The sequence below is a fragment of the Tiliqua scincoides genome, chromosome 3 (genome assembly GCF_035046505.1).
Source record: "Tiliqua scincoides isolate rTilSci1 chromosome 3, rTilSci1.hap2, whole genome shotgun sequence".
NCBI classification, from domain to species: domain Eukaryota; kingdom Metazoa; phylum Chordata; class Lepidosauria; order Squamata; family Scincidae; genus Tiliqua; species Tiliqua scincoides.
In genome coordinates, this window is record NC_089823.1 from 150,732,142 (window position 1) to 150,752,685 (window position 20,544).

Consider the following 20,544-nt stretch of genomic DNA (forward strand, 5'->3'; position numbering starts at 1 on the left):
GGGTTGCCCCGGGAACGGGGACCCCCAGGAATGCCACTGCTTTTTTCTGAAATTTTTTTAATTGCCTAAAGAAGTGGTCACAGCATATTCTTATATAAACTTAAAATAGCACTCTTCAAATAATTCATGAACAATTAAAAAATTTCAGTACAGACAAATTAAAAGCTGTTTTATCAAACCTTATTAGCCTGGGGGCATACAATCAAAATTAAACAAGTAGCTTAATGTCTACATCAGAGTGGAGTGATAGTTTTATATTTTTAAAGTTCTGTTGTCAGCTATTATGTTATCATACTATCAGAGATATCGAACCAGAAACAAAACTTCCTTTGCATTTGAGCCAGCAGCGCCACAAGCATGCTAAAATCGCATACCCACATTAAGAAAATCTAGTTTGACAACATATTGCTTTGATGGATTTTAATATTATTTCATATAAGATGACCATATAATGCACCCACACAGTTTTCCTAATGGTCTAATTTTAATCAAAACATTTTAAAGGTGATATTCTCTTGCACTGTTACAAAGTAAAGGTCAGTAAATTAGCTAGGATCCCACAATCTTGTGATTTTAAAAAGCTAAAAATATTCACCATTCCCATTTTAATGAAAATATATTCAATTAGCAGTACAGAAGTAAAGCACCACCTCAAGATGCAACCCTCTCAAAATCCACTGCTTTCTGTAGTCTGGAGGTTAATAGCTATTACCATCACTCACATATAGTACATGAAATTTTTGCCAAGTAATCAAGCTCCAATTCTCACTTCACCTGATCTCCAGGTCGAACAGAGGGCAGAGCCTTTCAACTCTGAACAGTTTGTTTCTCAGCTAAGCTGTTGCTCAGCTAAGGCAGGCACCTCCTTAGTTGCTATAGTAATTTTCCAGGGACATTCCAGCCAAAGTTAACCTTTTATTCTCCTTCCTTCTGCTGCAGCCTGGTTCTGGTTCTGCTTGGCAAATGCTTGCAAAGCAGGTCTGTTTTTTGAAACACCAGGATGGGACCCTCCTTCCCAGGCTACAATTGAGTGCACCATTACTGAAGAATAACACCCATGGAAAGCAGTGGGTCTACTTCTGAGTAAAAAGGGTTGCAAATATATCACCTCTCTGCTGTGAATTGAATTGCACACTCTCAGTTATAGAGAGCTTCTGGTTTAACACACCAGACACCTTAAACACCTTAACCAGACACTAACACAGAGCTTCTGGTTTAACACACCAGATACCTTAAAGGTGTCTTTGATTCATGATTCTCCTCATGTCCACCTTAAAGGTGGATTTAATTCATGGTTCTCCTGCAGTGGTTCCCAACCTTTTTCACTTGCAAATCTCCTGGCAGCCCATTTCCATAAATTGTACCCTTCCTATTAGCAAATAATACAAGCCCTCATCTCCTCTCTATGAAAACCCAGACTTCATGTATCCATCACAGTGTTTACTCTTTTTATCTGTTTGAGGAACAGAAGACTCTGCCTTTGCACTGTTTTGCACCAGAAGTGTGCTTAGAAATTCTGGGTGATTGATCACTTTCCATATTATGTTTCAGCTTTTATACCATTCTGGATCCTTTGTTTGAAAATCTGAACTTCCCATTGGCTGAAGTTTGACATCATAGATAGGGCTAACTCTTAGTTGGCTAAAGATAACCTTAGAGACACCTCATAGGTGAGTTTTAAGTTACAGGTTTCCAAAAAAGATGAAATTAAATAATTAAACATATTGAATTACCAAGTTTTCAAGAACCAGCAGGGGTTGCTATAATATCATTTTATCCAGTAGTGACCCAGTGCTGACCCTTATACACATCCATTAATCCAATTAGGGACTTCCTTGACAGGTCTCTGTACCATCCTCATTAAAGAGATGACACAATGTGCTTCGACTGGAACCCTTATCTTTCTCTGCATGCCTTTCTCCTATGTTAATGTCAACACAGAAACACCTGTGAAGCCTTCCTGCAATGTTAAAGCTTTTGTCTGTTCTTAAGACTTTTCTAAAATCAAGCAGCAAAGGTTGCTTAAGACTTACTTCTAATGACTACTATGTCCCATATATGTTGGTTACACTTTAGGGCAAAGACTATTTTACCTATATGTGTCTTTTCCTTTGAAAGCATGAAAGAATAAAATAAGTGAGCACTGGCAGACAGGCATAGTGATGTCCTTGGCAAGACGTGTACTTCTGCCAAAATGAAGCCTATCTCTTCGTTGCCTTAGTTGCACTATCTTTTCTAAATTCCAAAGTGTATAACACAGCCTTTGAGGCCCCAAAGTCCCAGCTTCTGTGAAACTTCTGTGAAACTATCAACTACCAAAATGTTTCTCTCAAGCAGCTTTTCTGTGAGACTAACAATTCACTTTTAAATAAAGTCAAACAGCTTTTACTAATCTGTGTGCCTTTCATGCTTTAGCAGTGTGGCTTTTAAGCTTTTGCCCCAGTGGCATATTACCCTAGTTATTCTGTCACCTTCCATCAACATGATCTTTTACTATGTTTTTAATAAATTAGAGAATACAGTTCTTAGGTAACAGTTAGTGGTAGGCTATTTTTCAGGATCTGGCTTTGGGTAAAATCAGACAAAACTATAGTCAGACACCCCCCCCCCCAAGTTTAAACCCCAACTTATGCAATGGTCATAGAAAATTCCATGATTGCTGGCTCAAAACCTGCCCTCGACTTATCTGTGGGGTCGACTTATAGGCGAGTGTCTGCGGTGATTGATCTCATTCAGTAAATGCTATTAATGAAAATGCTATTGAGTGTTAAATTGTAGGCACACAAGATAACTTCTGCAGGCCAAAACAGTATTTAAACACATATCATAATTCATACATCTTTACACTTATGTAATGATACAGAACCATAATACAACCTATTGTCTGCAGGACTTCAGAAAGAGCTCTGCATGAAACACATGCAATATAGCAGCTCCCTTTCACTAAGCATTACAAACACAGTAGTCACTTGAGCAGGATGGCAGGACACGTGACTTTTTACGTGTCTTATAGTTTGAATCATATGGAAAGTGGTTCAAAACAGATCAAAATAGAACCTGTACAGAGAAATTCTTCATTTCTTCAAATGGAGCCCAATCCTGGGCTCAGCGCTCTGGCTCATGCCTGTGCGCACTGTCACAAATGTGCCATAAGGCACGTTTGCAGGTCATACCGCCGTGCGAGCACTGGTGGTAGCCCAGCGCTGGCTGGCGCCGGACGTGAAGAAAATAATCAGGGGAATACCGGACCTTACCCTTTTGCTTACCTGGACCTTACCTGTACCTTACCCTTTTGCTTACGTGACAAAGGCCAGTGAGCACACTCAACCCCCACCCTCGGAGCACACTCTGGGGTGACATCCAGGTCATGAAACAGACTGGGTGAGGTCTGAGTCAGGAAACATACTGGGTAAACAGGCTGAATCAACAAAGGGAAAAATCCCTTGAGGAACTTGCATTGTTCCCCGACTGACCTTTGTACTAGGCTAGAGCGGAGCTAAGGAACTTACAGTGTTTACCTGCTGACCTTTGTACTGGGCTGAGAGGGAGGTTAATAAAAGAAGGTGAGGAGGCTGGCTGGTGTGTGCACTCTCTCCCTGAAGCTTGCCAGCCTGCCTTGCTCCCTTCATGAACCCTGAAAATGTGACTCTGAGTCATTGCTTCAGGACAGGCACCCGACCTCCACCGCTCGGCGGTTGTGCAGACTGCCGAGCAGTGGAGATATAAGTAGGGCATGGGGGGATATGGGAAGGAGGCATTTTGGAGAGGGGGAGGTGAACAGAGGCCAGGTGGAGGATGGGAAGGAGGTATGTCGGGGAGGTAGGACATGAGGACATTATATATCTAGACTTTCAGAAGGCGTTTGACACAGTCCCTCACCAAAGGCTACTGAAAAAACTCCACAGACAGGGAATTAGAGGACAGGTCCTCTCGTGGATTGAGAACTGGTTGGAGGCCAGGAAGCAGAGAGGGGGTGTCAATGGGCAATTTTCACAATGGAGAGAGGTGAGAAGCAGTGTGCCCCAAGGATCTGTCCTGGGACTGGTGCTTTTCAACCTCTTCATAAATGACCTGGAGACAGGGTTGAGCAGTGAAGTGGCTAAGTTTGCAGACAACACCAAACTTTTCCGAGTGGTGAAGACCAGAAGTGATTGTGAGGAGCTCCAGAAGGATCTCTCCAGACTGGCAGAATGGGCAGCAAAATGGCAGATGCGCTTCAATGTCAGTAAGTGTAAAGTCATGCACATTGGGGCAAAAAATCAAAACTTTAGATATAGGCTGATGGGTTCTGAGCTGTCTGTGACAGATTAGGAGAGAGATCTTGGGGTGGTGGTGGACAGGTCGATGAAAGTGTCGACCCAATGTGCGGTGGCAGTGAAGAAGGCCAATTCTATGCTTGGGATCATTAGGAAGGGTATTGAGAAAAAAATGGCTAGTATTATAATGCCGTTGTACAAATCGATGGTAAGGCCACACCTGGAGTATTGTGTCCAGTTCTGGTCACCGCATCTCAAAAAAGACGTAGTGGAAATGGAAAAGGTGCAAAAGAGAGCGACTAAGATGATTACGGGGCTGGGGCACCTTCCTTATGAGGAAAGGCTACGGCGTTTGGGCCTCTTCAGCCTAGAAAAGAGACGCCTGAGGGGGGACATGATTGAGACATACAAAATTATGCAAGGGATGGACAGAGTGGATAGGGAGATGCTCTTTACACTCTCACATAATACCAGAACCAGGGGACATCCACTAAAATTGAGTGTTGGGCGGGTTAGGACAGACAAAAGAAAATATTTCTTTACTCAGCGTGTGGTTGGTCTGTGGAACTCCTTGCCACAGGATGTGGTGCTGGCATCTAGCCTAGACACCTTTAAAAGGGGATTGGACAAGTTTCTGGAGGAAAAATCCATTATGGGGTACAAGCCATGATGTGTATGCGCAACCTCCTGATTTTAGAAATGGGTTATGTCAGAATGCCAGATGCAAGGGAGGGCACCAGGATGAGGTCTCTTGTTATCTGGTGTGCTCCCTGGGGCATTTGGTGGGCCGCTGTGAGATACAGGAAGCTGGACTAGATGGGCATATGGCCTGATCCAGTGGGGCTGTTCTTATGTTCTTATGAGGAGAGGGGGAGGGGGAGGCATGCCAGGGGAGGGAGCTTTGCTCCACTAGATCCAAAGCCTCCATGTAGGGCTCACCGCCTTACACAGAGGCTCTTGATTCACCGCCTACCTTCTCCTGAGGTGCCTGCCGCCAGCAGCTGCTTTGGATGCGCAGGATTCGGTGGCAGCCATTTTCGGTGCTGCTGCAGCCGCACACCCCATGCAGCTCAGGATTGAGCTGTAAGAGCCCAATCTTGAGCTTAGTGCCTCAGCTCACTGCCAGCAGTAGTCCAGTGCCAGTCAGTGCTGGGCTACCGCCAGGTGAGCACCAGAGCTCCACCGCTCAGCGGTCAGAGAGACTGCCGAGCAACAGTGAGGTAGGTGGAGGCGTGGAGGAGGTGTTCCAGGGTGGGGGGAGGCAGAGGAATAGTGGCGAGAGGGTGGAAAGAATGCATTTTGGGGGGAGGGAGAGGGGTGGGAGGGAGGTGGGACCAGTGGAGCTTTGCTCCATCAGATTCAGAGCCTCCTTGTCAGGCTCATTGCCCGACACAGAGACTCTTGATTCTCCACCGACTTTTGAGTTGGCACAACCGCCGAGCCTCCATTCACCTCCCCCTCTCCAAAATGCCTTCTCCCCGTCTCCCGCCATTCCCCGCTTATCTCTCCACTGCTAGGCGGTCCACACAACCGCTGAGTGGCGGAGGTCGGGTGCCCGCCCAGTGCCAGCCAGCGCTGGGCTACCACCAGCGCTCGCCTGGCGGTATGACCGTTTTGGGGCTACTCACTTTACCTGGGGGAAGGGGACAAAAGTCCCCTTCTACCAAGGAGCCACTAGTGGCTGCCTGGAGCGTGCTGGATGTGGTGGTAGCCATGGGCATGGTGGTAGCCATGAGCGCCCTGGGCAGCTCAGGATTGAGCTGTAAATTATTTCTCATTGTGTTTTTCTTTAAGCTTTTTAATGAACTGGCTGCATTTGTTTGTCCTTACAACAACTGAGTCTAAACAGGAGCCATTTCCCGTTTCTTTTTCACCAGCGGCAATGGTTATGTTCTGGCCGCTCTGGAGGAGTTTAAGGGAAAGGTTCTTTCCCAGGTTCTTTATGGCTCTCCTGTCTGGTATAAGGTTATTAACCAACCACTAGAACGCATCCAAGCCTCCTTTTTACGGAAGATTTTGGGCTTACCCAGGTGCGTTCCCTACTCGGTTCTGTGTCTTGAGGTGGGGTTAATTCGACTAAGGACTACTGCATGGTTAAGACTTCTGAAATTTTGGTTTAGGATTTTATTTAACCCCACCTCTTCTGATCTAATGCATCAATTATTATCGGATCCAGTCCTGCCTATAGAGATCACTGATCTTCTAACTAAAATTAAGTCAATAGGGCTGGACACTGCAGAGTTAGGTATGATTGGCTGTGATGCAGCTTACAGAATTGTCAAAGGAAGAATTCTGGATATCGAACAACAAGAGCTGTTTAGTGCCGCCAGAACCACTTGTTCTCCACTCCATCTTCATATTCCAGTCAGTTTTGGGAAACCGGCCTCCTTCTTTTACCACCTGGTGTGCCCACAGGCCCGGAGAGCTTTCACACTGGCAAGGTGTAACGCTCTTCCATCAGCCTTGTTAACGGGCAGGTTCAGCAGTATCCCCTACTCAGAGAGGAAATGCAAGTGTGGTAGGGATTGCGTTGAGACTTTAATGCATACCTTTTTTTACTGCCCACTACATGATGTATCATGCAAGAAATATCTAGGTCCATTGTTAGCTAGGATGCAGGGCTGGGAGGATTCAACCATGCTTCAGTCTCTCCTTTCCACACGTGATTCTGAGACTGGATAATGTCGCTTCCTTTTTATCTGGGGTAATAGCCAGGCAGAGCCCTGGGACTCTGGGCAGTGACTGATGTTTATGCTTATGTTGTGTTGTGTTGTCTTTGTATATTCCTGTTTTGTTTTGTTCTTTCTCTGTATTTTATGCCAATAAAGGTCTTACTGAACTGAACTGAGTCTAAAAGGAAATTGCTTGCCCAAGTCTTCCACTGAGTGAGTTAGGCAGGGATATGAACAGAATGTGCCACTAATCCTAACTTCAGCTATTAAAATTAGGCCTCATCAAATAAACCTATTAAAACCTGCAGCCTAAAATCTAATACAATATATGATGGTATAGTAACTGTACACTACCGAAAATATAAGCCCTGAAAATAAACTGAGATAAGTTTGAAAACACTGTCACCTGCTGGCAGTTTTTTAAAAGAACAAGATAAGAAGAAAGCCACATAACATATTAGTTCATATAACTTCAAAGTAAATGGAATTTAGTATTCTGAAGTATTTGATACAGGTAAAAGGATGAAACAAACTAAGGGGACAATCCTAACCCACTTTCCAGCACCAACTTAAGGACAATGCAGCTCCAAGGTAAGGGAACAAGCATTCCTTTACTTTGAGGAGGCCTCCATGACTGCCACCCAACTACAAGATGCAGCACATGTCCCATTGGCACAGCTATATCAGTGCTGGAAAGTGGGTTTGGATTTGGGCCTCAGTTGATGAAACAATGACAGGTGACAAAGGTGAAAACTTTATTTTAAATTCAGTCATAAATCACAAGGACAAAGTTGAGGCTACACTAAATGTGATATTGGAAATCACATTTATTTAAACTATGTTTAGAATTGACCCAATTTTTAGAGGATTATGCAGGGAGATGTTCTCACCCTATATTTGCTACTTATTCCTGGTAGCTTCTCCTCCCAAACACTTTTCTCCCAGTCAAGCTTGCTTCCTATACCAGAGCTTCCTCTACGCATACCCTCAGAGGCTGGGGAGAAAAGCATATGGGGATCAGGCTCCATGGAAGGTAACCATGGAAGGGGAACCTCCTGTCCTCTTTTGCTTTCAACAGTCTCTGTTTATATGATTGGGGTAGATTGGGGCCAATTTACATTTGGGGGAGACATGAGCCTAATGTCCTCACACTTAGTTTGTCCATTAAATAATATTTAGCAAGAGAAGAAGCATACTCTGCTTAGGAATTCAGTGAACCTCCTTTGAATTGAACCAGGTCAATGTTGTATCTAGACCAGTGCCAACAGTCTCAACCTAGGAACAATTTATGAATCCAGTTCTTCAAAGTCTAAGGGTTACTTCACATATTTAATAAATCCATTAGTTTTCATATTGCCCAATATAATATTCTCATGGCAGCTAACAGAACAATAAAATAATATCCCCCCAAATCAAATAGCAGATATAACCAATTCCTAAACATTAAAAGCCTAAGAAAATAAAAACAGTATTTGTTTGCACTTAAAAGGCAAGGGGGGGAAAGCAACAGGCAAATCTCTCTGATGAAAGCATTCTATAATCAAGGAATCACACCTGAGAAGATCCTAGTCCCATTTAAAATTCCCCTCATCTCTGATGGCAGGAGCACCCAGCTGGAGGCTCTCCAGTGATACTCTCATTGCCCATCTCCACATTACTAAAAGGTACAAGTTGCAAACCTCCATACAAGGCCTTCGCATCGGACCATTCATGTAGGCAGAAAGTGCTGGTATACACAGATACTGCTCCTTGTAGAAATGTATTTTAAATGCATCCATTTTAAAAGACAACAGAGGAACTGGATCCCTTGAAAGTGAAGATTACAGGTCACTTGCACCACTGCACAGTCATCGGAATAAAACGTGAATAAATATACAGGGATACAAATAAAAAAGCATGGGTGTACTGTACATGGAATATAAGTTGGGAATACAGCAATCATGTACACACTAAGCCAAACATTTTGAAGCTCACAGATGTCTTTTTTCAACATAGGCATTCTGTAGAAATATACTGTGGTGAGACAGTAACAACTCCAGTCCTACTGCCTCCTAGAGCAACATACCTGCACACCTTCTTTTCCCTTCCTCCCTTCTCAACAATGAACAGCTCTCCAGCTGATGAAGGCTGGTTTGAGCCCTGAGACATAAAATAATATCCTTTCAGATGCTTCTTTTTGAAGCACTAACTTTAACTCTTCTACATTTCCTTATTATGCATAAAAAAGCCAATTCTTCAGTATTGCCCTTGGTGTCATCTAGCAACAGTTTTAAACTCTAATTACACATTATGTAAAAAAAAAGGCAGTTTTAGTCATTTTGGATCTTTTTAACTCCACTGAATGTTCTTTCGTTCTGGTAGGATAAGAGCGATACCCGCTCCACCCTCTGTGTACCACTCATTTCTTGTGTGCTTGTAATATATTTCTTTTCCTTCCTCTTCATTCTTTTATTATTATTATTATTATTATTATTATTATTATTATTATTATTATTATTATTATTATTATTATTATTATTATATTTTTATCAGGCTTTTACATAAACAACAGTTTCAGACAAGTGAAACAAAGTTCACATTATCAGCCAAACTTACTGACTTCATACTAACTCTGATAAATATCAATTATTTTCCACACCCATGTCATACTTTGAAAATGCATATTTCTGCCTGTGATCCTTCCAAATGGAAACAGTTTCCATATTCTGGTAAATTTATCTGGATGGATTCTTCCTTCTCTCATTTCAACAACAGTTGTAATGTTCTTCTTTAATAATATCACCCTCTATCTGCAGCTCATTCACTTGCTAATCCTCCAACATGGTATATATGATATCCTCTGTCACAAAGCCTATCTACACAGCACAAGTAAGTTAAACTCTACACAAATTTTTTTTTTAATGAGCAAATTCCCAAGACATAAAACATGACACAAAAAATTCCCATGACATAAAACATGGGAAACCAGGGACACAACTTTTCAACCTTCCAGGACACCTTACCACTGACTGAGAGTCAGTTACTATCCTGCTGCAGGTCTGAACTTCAATGACAGTTGCTGCAGTACTGAGCAATCCCACATTTGGTTATTACCTTTCATGTATAAGTGTCCAGCATAAGGAGATATAAAAGAGCTTGGGTTTCCTTTCTGTTTAGTTACTCTTGTGTTAGTTTGCCAAATTCTTAATCTGATGTCCTCTGAAGTCCATAAGAAATACCCCAAGGGAGCATCATCCCCTTTTTAAAGAAAACAATTTAGTCCTCTTCATATAATAAAATAAACAATTGCATAGCATTTTCTAAGTGTACAGCACTTGTTGGACTGGGCCTTAATTAATTTTCAATAGGCTTAAATCCTATACACACTTTCCCAGGAGTAAGCGCCACTGAAAACAATATTTCCAATTAGACATGTGTAGGTTTGCGTTTTTAGACTGCAATTTTTTGCATGTTTAGTCAGAGTGAGCCTAGTTGAGTTCAATAATCCAGGTAAACACATATAAGATTGTGCTGTTAAAATTTGCTTTGGTGTTCTTACTTGTTGTCGCTTGTATGCCAAATGGTCCAACTTTTTCAGCTCTTTCTGAAGGTTTCTGTATGTTTTCTGTAGTTCAGATTTACTAGACACATTTTGCAGGGACATGAATGTTTTTTGAACCTGCAAAAAAAAATTAATATCTATATATTAATGATGTCCAAGCTTCCCTGCCCTTGATTTGGAAAGGATTCACGAGAACTAGGGCTCTGTTGGATTCAGGTCTAAATTCACTCATTTTAAATATAGATCTATTCCATCCATCTTGTTTTGTTACACCCCTGATGATATTGGGAAATGACAATGCTTGGACACTCCCCCCCCCCACAATGGAAAGAAGACCTGGTGGCCTGTCTCCTTTCCTCCTGAACTGTACCTGTTGGTGACAAGAAAGGGCACTGTGGTGTGATGGTGGCCATCATTAAGCTGCAGTAGCAGAGTGAGCACCAAGGCTTCAAGAAATAGAATTTCTCAGAATTTCTGGGTCCTGGCTCCTGACATGTACATTTCAGGAAGAAAGAAGATGCTGGGCTCCTGGCCAGGGCTACAATAATTACCAGTTGAACCTGAATACTTTAGGCCCTGTTCCTAGTTGGCCTGAATGTTTCAGACTAGGTATGTCTGTACCTTGAACTCCCCATTTCAAAATATTAATTGTACTACTACCTTAGTGTCATTATCCTAGACATTGGTTTTGCATCAGCAAGAAAGCTCTAAGCTCTATGGACTCTAAGTATCATGTTGTTCTCAGCCCTCCAACCCACTTCCTGTAAGCACTTCCTGCTTTCTGTTAGCATTTGCAGACAGCACAGAAACAGCCAGGCACAGGAGACACAGTGACACGAAAGCTGCAGTCAGAGACCAGATAAGTCATTTGGAGGGATTTGTGAACTGCTTCTTGTAGGGTTTGCTGCTATCAGCAGTTTCCGGTATCCATGGTGACAGCTTGAACCTGACCCCCGCAGATAAAGGGGGACACCTATACATTTGGCTATTGAAAACAAAATGACATTAAAGGCTATTCAATCAAAAAATGCACTCAAATTTTCTAAAAATATGAATTTTTTGAAACAATTCAGGGACTCAACGTGAACTGACAGTCCAATCCTGAGCTGCCCGGGGTGCCCAGGCTCAGTGGCACCAAGAAGGGCTGCTGCTGGATTCTGCGCCTCCCAGGCTACCGCAGGAGGCACCTCAGGAGAAGGGGACTTTTGTCCCCTTCTCCCAGGTAAGATAAGCAGCCCCGCAATGGGGCTACTCACTTTACTGCTGACCAAAAGGTTGGCGGTAAGGTAAAGGCACTCATGTAGGGCGCGCAGCCCTACGCGAGCGCCCTGGATCCTGCAGAGCAGAGCTCCGTGGACCTGCCTCCCATCCCTCCCCCAGGCACACCTCCAGCCCGCCCCCTCCCCATGTCACACCTCCCCATCACGCCTCCTGCCCACCCTCTCTCCACCCCTGCCGGCCTCTCCCCTCCCCGGAACACCTCCTCCCCACCCCATCCCCGCCTACCGTTCCGCAGCTCGACAGTCCAGGAGACCACAGAGCTGCGGAAGCCAGGCGACCACCCTGCGCTAGCCTAGCACCGGCCGGCGCTGGGCTAGCACCAGTGGGAGCCTGACGGTGAGGCTAACAAACATGCCTTACGGCACGTTTGCAACAGTGCTCTTCGGCACGGAGCCATGCCACCGAGCACAGGATTGGGCCCTGAGTCATTTTTGATGAAACAAAGTTATAATTTGGGGGGAGGGTCCTCAGCATTCAGACAAGATTTTTAACTGTTGCGTATCTGTCATTTATCAACAGATGTGCACCAAATTTGGAGGTGTAGTGGAGAATGTGATCTAGTTACTTCATGCTAAATGCTTACATAATGGCATAGAGGCATTGGATTTTATGATCAGTAGTGCTCAGGCTTATAATGGTGGGCTGAGGTTTGTCCATCTCACTGTAATAAAATAAGCATGGCCATGCCTGTATAATTAAAACTTGTGCAATGATACCACTTTCTCACCAATGAAAGGAGCAGAGAAGCACTGTCTTGGACTTGGATATCTCACCTAAGCAGGGAGCTATAAGTTGTTAAAATGCTTCCATAACTAGTTCCTAGTTTAGTTCTGATGAGCAACATATACATTGTTAGCAACTGTGTGGTGTGAATTTTTAAAATTCTCCATATAATATAAATCTCTTATATAGTATAATGTTATGCACTGCCTGTTCCAGTCCAGACAGTACGACTCAAACACCAAAGAGATAAAATATTGTGCCAAGACCCACTTATGTGTTTGGCACTTTTCTCTCCCCCCTTTATACATTTAACACATACCTTCCTTGGTCAGCAATTTCATTTTGTAGTGAATGACATAACCTTTGAAATTAATTTGGTTCAGTGATCAAATTCCAGTATTTTATTCTATGAAAATTACAAAAACCCCAAGCCATGGAACTGAAGAGCAAAGAAACTCTTCGTCTGCTCTGCAGTGATTAATGATGAGTCTCACAGCCAAGATCCTCGTGAAAGAACAGTACAATATGTCAACACTACCATTGTATAAGAACACGCTCAAGGGAAAACTTTACAGGCATATATAAAAAGTATTGCCTTTTTAATTGATGTGTGCCAGCAAACCTGCCAAAAAATGGTACAGCAAAGACAGAGGCTGCTTTCCAGGCTATACAAGGTTTCTGAAACCTTGTTAAAAATCAGATGCCTTTTGCTGGATCAGGTCCACAGTTAAGAACATTTCAATTGCCTGAAGGAGCTCTAAAATATAATCATGAAAGTTAAAGACTTCCAAAAGAAAAAAGCAAAGTCAGAACTCATTAAAGGTTTGAATTCTAATTCAATTGAATTAGAATTTGGCCCTTGATAGCAGTGACTAAAATGCTATTAAGCATTTGATGGCTGTTCAGCAGCATATGCTAAAGTTGCCTGATATTCTCCTCCCCCCCCCACACACACACACCAGTGCAGCCACACCAAAAAGATATGTGATGTATTCAGTGGGGGGAGGGGAAGGTTGCAGAGGGGAAAGGGATTTAAATCCTTTTTCCCCTCTGTAAGCTTCCTGTCCTGCAGTATGTTTCCATGGACCTGTGCTAGCTCTTTTGCTGGCACAAATCCAAAAAGAGAAAAGAGGCAGGCAGACTGCAGAAAAGGAGGATAGAATCTGGCACACAGCATCACCCCCAGATCCACCCCCTCTCGCAGCCCCCCCCACACCATTCCTTCCCTCCTTGCCCAGTTTTGCCCTCTCCTTGCCCCCATTCTGCCCTCCCCCACCCACCTCCCACATTGGCTTACCTGCCCCAGCAGGCAGCCAGTGCTGGGACAATGTGCATGGGAAGGCACCCACCTTCCGGCTGCCGCTCCAGCAACGCATGGTGCTGGAGCACACTTTATGGCTGCCTTACTGCAGCCAGCACTAGCAGAACACACGTTTCTGTCCAATGCCAGTTTCTACACCCACTGACCTGGGAATAAACTCCAGTAAGGTATGTATAGACATGCATAGGATTGTAATGTAAGTCTATATAATTATTAATGTAACAACATAGATCAGAAATCTGGCAAATGAAGTAAGAATGACCAAACACTGCAGAGGAATGAAAAATGTACCATTTCTCCCATAGAATGGTGCTGAGGAAAATGCTAAGCACTCTGGGGGAAGATTAGGCAACTAACCTGCTCTGTAAGGACAGAAATATATTCTTTACTGATGGTTTGTTTTCCATGAATACTACTTTTCAGAAAATGGAAAAAAGAAGATTACAGTATTCTTTGGTACAAATTCAATAATTCCAAAATAGTCAATAGCATACGACTGTGGCTTTCAATCATTTTTGCACTCTCTTCCAATCCAAATAATAAAGTAATTTTTAAAAGTTTGAGGAATACTGAAAGCATATACAAGATGATTACCTAAAATTGGTCATTACTACAGTACATGAAGTGTAGTAGCATCATTATTTAGAACTCTGATAGAAATGCAAGCAGTGGCATAGCTAGCAAGGGGTGGGTGGCGGTCCGCCCCAAGTACCAGCCTTGGAGGGGGTGACACCACAAATTTCCCAACATTGCTAACATCTCAGAGGTTACAGGTAACCCCATCATGCCATATACCGTTGGATGTGGAATTTCCAGCTGAATGCAATGCAAGAAACCGGAGGAAATTATCCCCTTTCCATCAAAAGTTATAGCCAAAAAACCAGAAACAAAAAAATGCATGGTGCCCTATGGAAAGTGAAACCGAGCCATATTGCGCATTTACTCGCGAGTAGGCAAATGTGCCTCAGTCCATCGGAAAGGGCAGGCTGAGAGGAATCCAACGACACCATAATGGTTCCTATCCAATGAAAGCTGCCCCCAAAAAACACTAAAGAAGGAAGTCCCTCCCTCTAAGAAGGCGAATGTATTGAGCCCTATGGAAAGTGAAAGTAAGCCACATGGTCGTGTTTACTCGCGAGTAAGCAAATGTGCCTTGGCTGGTGGTCAAGTCAGGCAAAGGGGAATGCGAGGCTGGCTGCATGGTCCCAATCTGATGAAAGTGGAGCTCAACAACTGCTCCACAAGGCAGCACCCCCCCCCCCAAAGAATAAATCAGAGGCTTGAGCTGGTAACGTGGGCACTGGGGAGGGCTGAAAATCTCACTGATTTTTTTTGTGTGTGGGGGGGGTGTTATTGCAGGCAGGCTACAGAGAAAATTCACTTGGTGAAACAGGGTTAGCTTCCCCTTATTTAATTATCTGTTTTTCTTTAATTTAATTATTTATAATTATTTTATTTTGCTTGATGATGTCACTTCCAGCCATGGCATCACTTCTGTTAGCTTCTGGACAGATTGTCATTCTAAAAAGTGGGTCCCAGTGTTAAAAGTTTGAGAACCACTGCCTTAACTCAAAACACACCAATGAGACATGGGGGGGGGTGTGCGACACCCTAGTGACCAAAATTCTGGAAATCATGGCTTTTATGAATAATACCATCATTTTTATATACCATTTGATGCAGAATTTCATCCATTACTTGTGGGGAAATATTCACTGCATTTATTTTCTGACCATTATTATTATTAATTTCATGTCTTGACTGCAAGAGGGATCTGAAGGCCTTAGGAGTGGACCTCAACAAGTGGGAAACCCTGGCCTCTGAGCGGCCCGCTTGGAGGCAGGCTGTGCAACATGGCCTTTCCCAGTTTGAAGAGACACTTGGCCAACAGTCTGAGGCTAAGAGGCAAAGAAGGAAGGCCCATAGCCAGGGAGACAGGCCAGGGACAGACTGCACTTGCTCCCAGTGTGGAAGGGATTGTCACTCCCGAATCGGCCTTTTCAGCCACACTAGACGCTGTTCCAGAACCACCTTTCAGAGCGCGATACCATAGTCTTTCGAGACTGAAAGTTGCCAACCAACTAACATGTCTTGACTATTAATATCTCTCAGTCTCACCTACCTCACAGGGTTGTGTTAAGGACAAAATAAGGAGAGGAACTATGTACACCACCCTGAGCTGCAAATGTGAATTACCGCAGATACCCGCCTTTAAGTCAACCCCACAGATAAATCGAGGGCAGGTTTTGAGCCAACAATCATGGAATTTTCTATGACCCTCGGATAAGTCGGGGGTTAAACTTAGGGGGGTGTCTGACTATAGTTTTGTCTGATTTTACCCGAGGCCAGATCCTGAAAAATAACCTACCACTAATTGTTTCCTAAGAACTGTAGTCTCTAATTTATTAAAAACATAGTAAAATATCATAAGATACATTTTTATTCTTTTTTAAATTCTGGTCTTCATCACCTTTTTGTAAACACTATCAGAGTAAGTGCACTGTAAACTACATACCATTAAAACAGTGGTTCCCAACCTGGTATTCCCGTAGTCCCAGGGACATTCAACAGGACCTTTAGGGGTACTTGAAAAAGAATGGAATAATGGCAGAAAAAGGCAGGCCGTGCTCCAGAATGCCTTGCAAGGACCAGCAAGGCAGGAAGGGAGGTAGCTAGTTGGCTGTGAAAGCCCCACCAATAGCTAGTTTTTGGTAATCAATTCATGTACGAACCAGTGATTGAAAACCAGCACAGTCAAAAAGCTGAAACATAATATGGGGAAAGTGATCAATCACCCAGAATTTCTCAGCACACTTCTGGTGCAAAACAGTGCAAAGGCAGAGTCTTCTGTTCTTCAAACAGATAAAAAGAGAAAACACTGTGATAATACATGAAGTCTGGGCTTTCATATAGAGGAGATGAGGGCTTGTATTATTAATTACAAACATTTTGCTAATAGGAAGGGTACAATTTATGGAAATGGGCTGCCAAGGGATATGCAAGTGAAAAAGGTTGGGAACCACTGCAGGTGATCCATGAATTGAATCCATCTTTAAGGTGGACTTGAGGAGAACCATGAATCAAAGACACCTTTAAGGTTTCTGGTGTGTTAAGCCAGAAGCTCTACATACAACATACAACCGATAACACAGGGCTTTTCAAACTGGGGTGTCGTGACGCCCCAGCCTGTGGGCCCTGGCCTCTGCCCCCTTAAGGGGCGGGGGCAGCCTGGAGGCAGGGGGGAGGCAGAGGCACAATCCCCAGGTTCGTGCTGCTCAGGGGGCTGCAGAGGCTTGGGAGAACTTACCCAAGCCTCCTGCAGCCTCCCCAGGGTGCGGGGAGCCCAGTGCGAACCTTTGTTAGGGCTCCCCGCAGCAGTGAAAGTGAAAGTGGGGCGATTGCGCTCCACTTCCGCTTTAGTGGAGGCAGGGCGCAATCGCTCTGCTTTTACATTCACTGCTGCAGGGAGCTCTAACAAAGGTTCGCACCAGGCTCCCCACACCCTGGGGAGGCTGCAGGAGGCTTGGGTAAGTCCTCCCAAGCCCCTGCAGCCCCCTGAGCAGCACCGCAGCCTTCCACCCACCCCTGCTGCCTCCCCCCCCCGCCCCCACAAGAACTTACAGTGGCTCAAACTCTCCTGGAGGGTTTGAAAACCACTGCCAAAACACATAACTGAGAGTGTGCAATTCAGTTCACAGCAGAGAGATGAGCTGCATATAGTTGCAACCCTTTTTACTCAGAAGTAGACCCATTGCTTTCCATGGGTGTTATTCTTCAGTGATGGTGCACTGAATCATAGCCTGGGAAGGAGGGTCCCATCCTGGTGTTTCAAAAAACAGACCTGCTTTGCAAGCATTTGCCAAGCAGAACCAGGCTGCAGCAGAAGGAAGGAGAATAAAACGTTAACTTTGGCTGGAATGTCCCTGGAAAATTACTATAGCAACTAATAAGGTGCCTGCCTGAGCTGAGCTGAGAAAGGAAACTTTTCAGAGCTGAGAAATGAAACTGTTCAGAGTTGAAAGGCTCTGCCCGCTGATTGACCCGGAGATAAGGCAAAGTGATAATTGGAGCTTGATTACTTGGCAAAAATTTCAGGTATGTAGTATACGTGAGTATCTACGGTTATTAATAATTAATAAATTAATTAATAATATAATAATTAATTAATTTTGTCACCCCATAGGACAAATTAATTAATTAATTAATTATGTCCTATGGGGTGACAAAAATTTATGGGCCCCAGGTGCCAAATGACCTAGCTACACATCTGAGTGCAAGTTCTAAAAAGCATAGAAGACTAGGTTATAAAAAACACCACTAGACTTACATAAAAACAAATGTTCTGTTTTGTTTAGATAAAGGAAGCCTACACCATGGCTTCCTCATGAGGAAGCTGCTTAAGCCATTCACTAATGAGGCTATACTATATCTCCAAAACTAGACGTAATAGGGCAAAACAGATGCCATTTTTGGAATCGGCACCCCAAATTCCACCAACCACCCCAAATTTATCAAACCACCATAAAGTATGGGAAAAACTTTTCTGACCCTCAATTTTGTAGGCCTGTGTTATCAATGGAGCACCAATGATGTGTGTTCCCTCTTTCCCTTTCTATCTACAACTGCATGAACAGTTGTGAAAGTATAGTTTGTTCAACCACAGCTTCACATAACAGCCATAGACCTGGGAGCCATGGCTGAATGGTGGTTTAGAAAAAAAAAAAGGCTGAAATCCTATGCAGGTGGGGCCTTGGTATCCGTGAGGGATCCATTCTCAGACGCCCTCCCCCTGCAAATACCAAAAACCACAGATAACAAAACCTACTGTTTTAGCCCCTTTAAACCCTTCAAAGGTGACCAAATTGGACCAAAAGGTGGAGCTCTGCTCCCGTCACCTCTGGAGGACTTTCTGAAGCCTGCTGAAGCCATGCACACCTGCCCATAGCCTCTACAGGTTACAGAATGTCTCCTAGAGGCAAACAAAAACCAAAAAACCTGCAACTTCCAGTTTTTAGACAAAAACCCAGAAGTGACGTTCTTATGCCTTTAAAAGGTATTAGGAGGGCTGGGGGGCCCTCCAGGATTCAAGATAAGCCAAGCCTGGTTCAACGTGGATCCAGGGGACCACCGTTGAGCCAGATCCACAGGTAGAAAATCTGCAGATAAGTAGGTTCAACCTGTACGTACTTTCCAATGCATCAAGATGCATTCTGGGGTGAACCTGAGAAGAGCGTGGAACCTCTGCATGACCTGCAAGTGGGTCTTCCGAAAAAAGAGCCATGGAAGCTTGGAAACACATCACTGCATGAAGCAGTAGGAGCCCTGATTTTTGCACTTTTTTGTTTATAAAGCATTTAAACAGGGACCCTTGTATCCATAGATTCTGGTATCCTTGGGGCATTCTGGAATAGAACCCCCACAGATACCAGGGTCCGACCTGTAGATAGCTTTCAACTCCTATAGAACTCTTCATCAGGCAGATAGTAAGCAAAAGTACAAAAGGGGAAAAAAGGGAGTATGTTGGAGGTCCCCAATAGTCTGCAGTTTATAAAATCTAAACATGTAGTATAGGAGAAATTTTTACAGACCTGGCAAATCAAATACTGATTTAGGGCCAAATCCCATCCAATCTTCCAGGGCCGGTGCAACCATGCCAATGTGCTGCATCTTACAGTTGGGGGGGGGCAGTCACAGAGGCGTTCTCAAGGTATGGGGATATTTGTTCCTTTACTTTGGGGCTGCATTGTGGCTGCACCGGTGCTGGAAAACCGGATAGAATCGGGCCCCTGATTAAATGCAAGTCCAGGATCAAACACTGATTTCATATCCTGGTTTGTAAACCAACAAAGCCACAATTCCTGGGCTCAGACAATACATGGAGCTGTTTTTTAACAATTCAGGATTCCTTCATGCATGTGGCACTCCTTCAGTTTGCATTCCAAATCCTTTGTCTGAACTGGGCTTAAGACATAGTACATCTGGGCAGACTGGAATTTCACCAATGACTATTGCAACCTCTCCTATATTTGGCTAGCATCGTATAACGTTTGGAATCTGCAGCTAGTACAAAGTGCGGCTGGTTGCCTCTGAACAAGAATCAACACACTGTGGAAGTGCACTTGTTGCATGGAGGGCACATGTTCTCCCCCCAGATCAAGTTTTGAGGGAACCTGTTCTTCTGGCTGTTAACAGCTAGAAGGGCTGTGCATTATGATGAATGGCTGGCCCTTATGTCAATCATGAAGCCATCTCCTCAAATAAGGTTTTCAAATCTTAGAGAGAGAGAGAGAGAGAGAGAGAGAGAGAGAGAACATTGAGGATGCTTAAAATGTCAAATAAAGAAATCACTGAAAAAAGATAAGATGATGCAAAGCACTTTTAAAAAGTGGACACTTGACTGAAATGGAAGAGGAAGGCGGGTACAAAGAAGGAAGGTTTAGTTAGCATTCACTCTGAAGCCTATATGTGTGCAAGTTGAAGGGAAAAAAATCAGGAGGGAACAGTCTTCACCACACACCTGTTGTTGTTACTAGGTACATCTCCACACACCCTATGATCAATGGTCTCACAGCTGCACTGACTACCAGTTAGCATCTAGGCATGGCTCAAGATAATGGTAATTATCTGTAAAGATCAAAGGTCTGGGCTTATCAAAGCTTAAACCCATTTCTGCCCAGGTGTACACATTTGATCCCTGTTGCGTATATGCAACGTCGGGCAGAAATAGCTTAAGAAATGCCTTCTCTTCTA

The 20,544-nt window shown here is 43.8% G+C and overlaps 1 protein-coding gene across 1 annotated transcript in view; it reads right to left on the reverse strand.

Annotated features, from left to right (window-relative positions):
- CTNNA3 (catenin alpha 3) overlaps positions 1-20,544 on the reverse strand; it is an 808,499-nt gene that overhangs the window by 751,137 nt on the left and 36,818 nt on the right. The window contains exon 5 of the mRNA XM_066622270.1: positions 10,467-10,586. Coding sequence (XP_066478367.1) covers positions 10,467-10,586 — 120 coding nt within the window. The remainder of the gene's footprint in view (positions 1-10,466; positions 10,587-20,544) is intronic.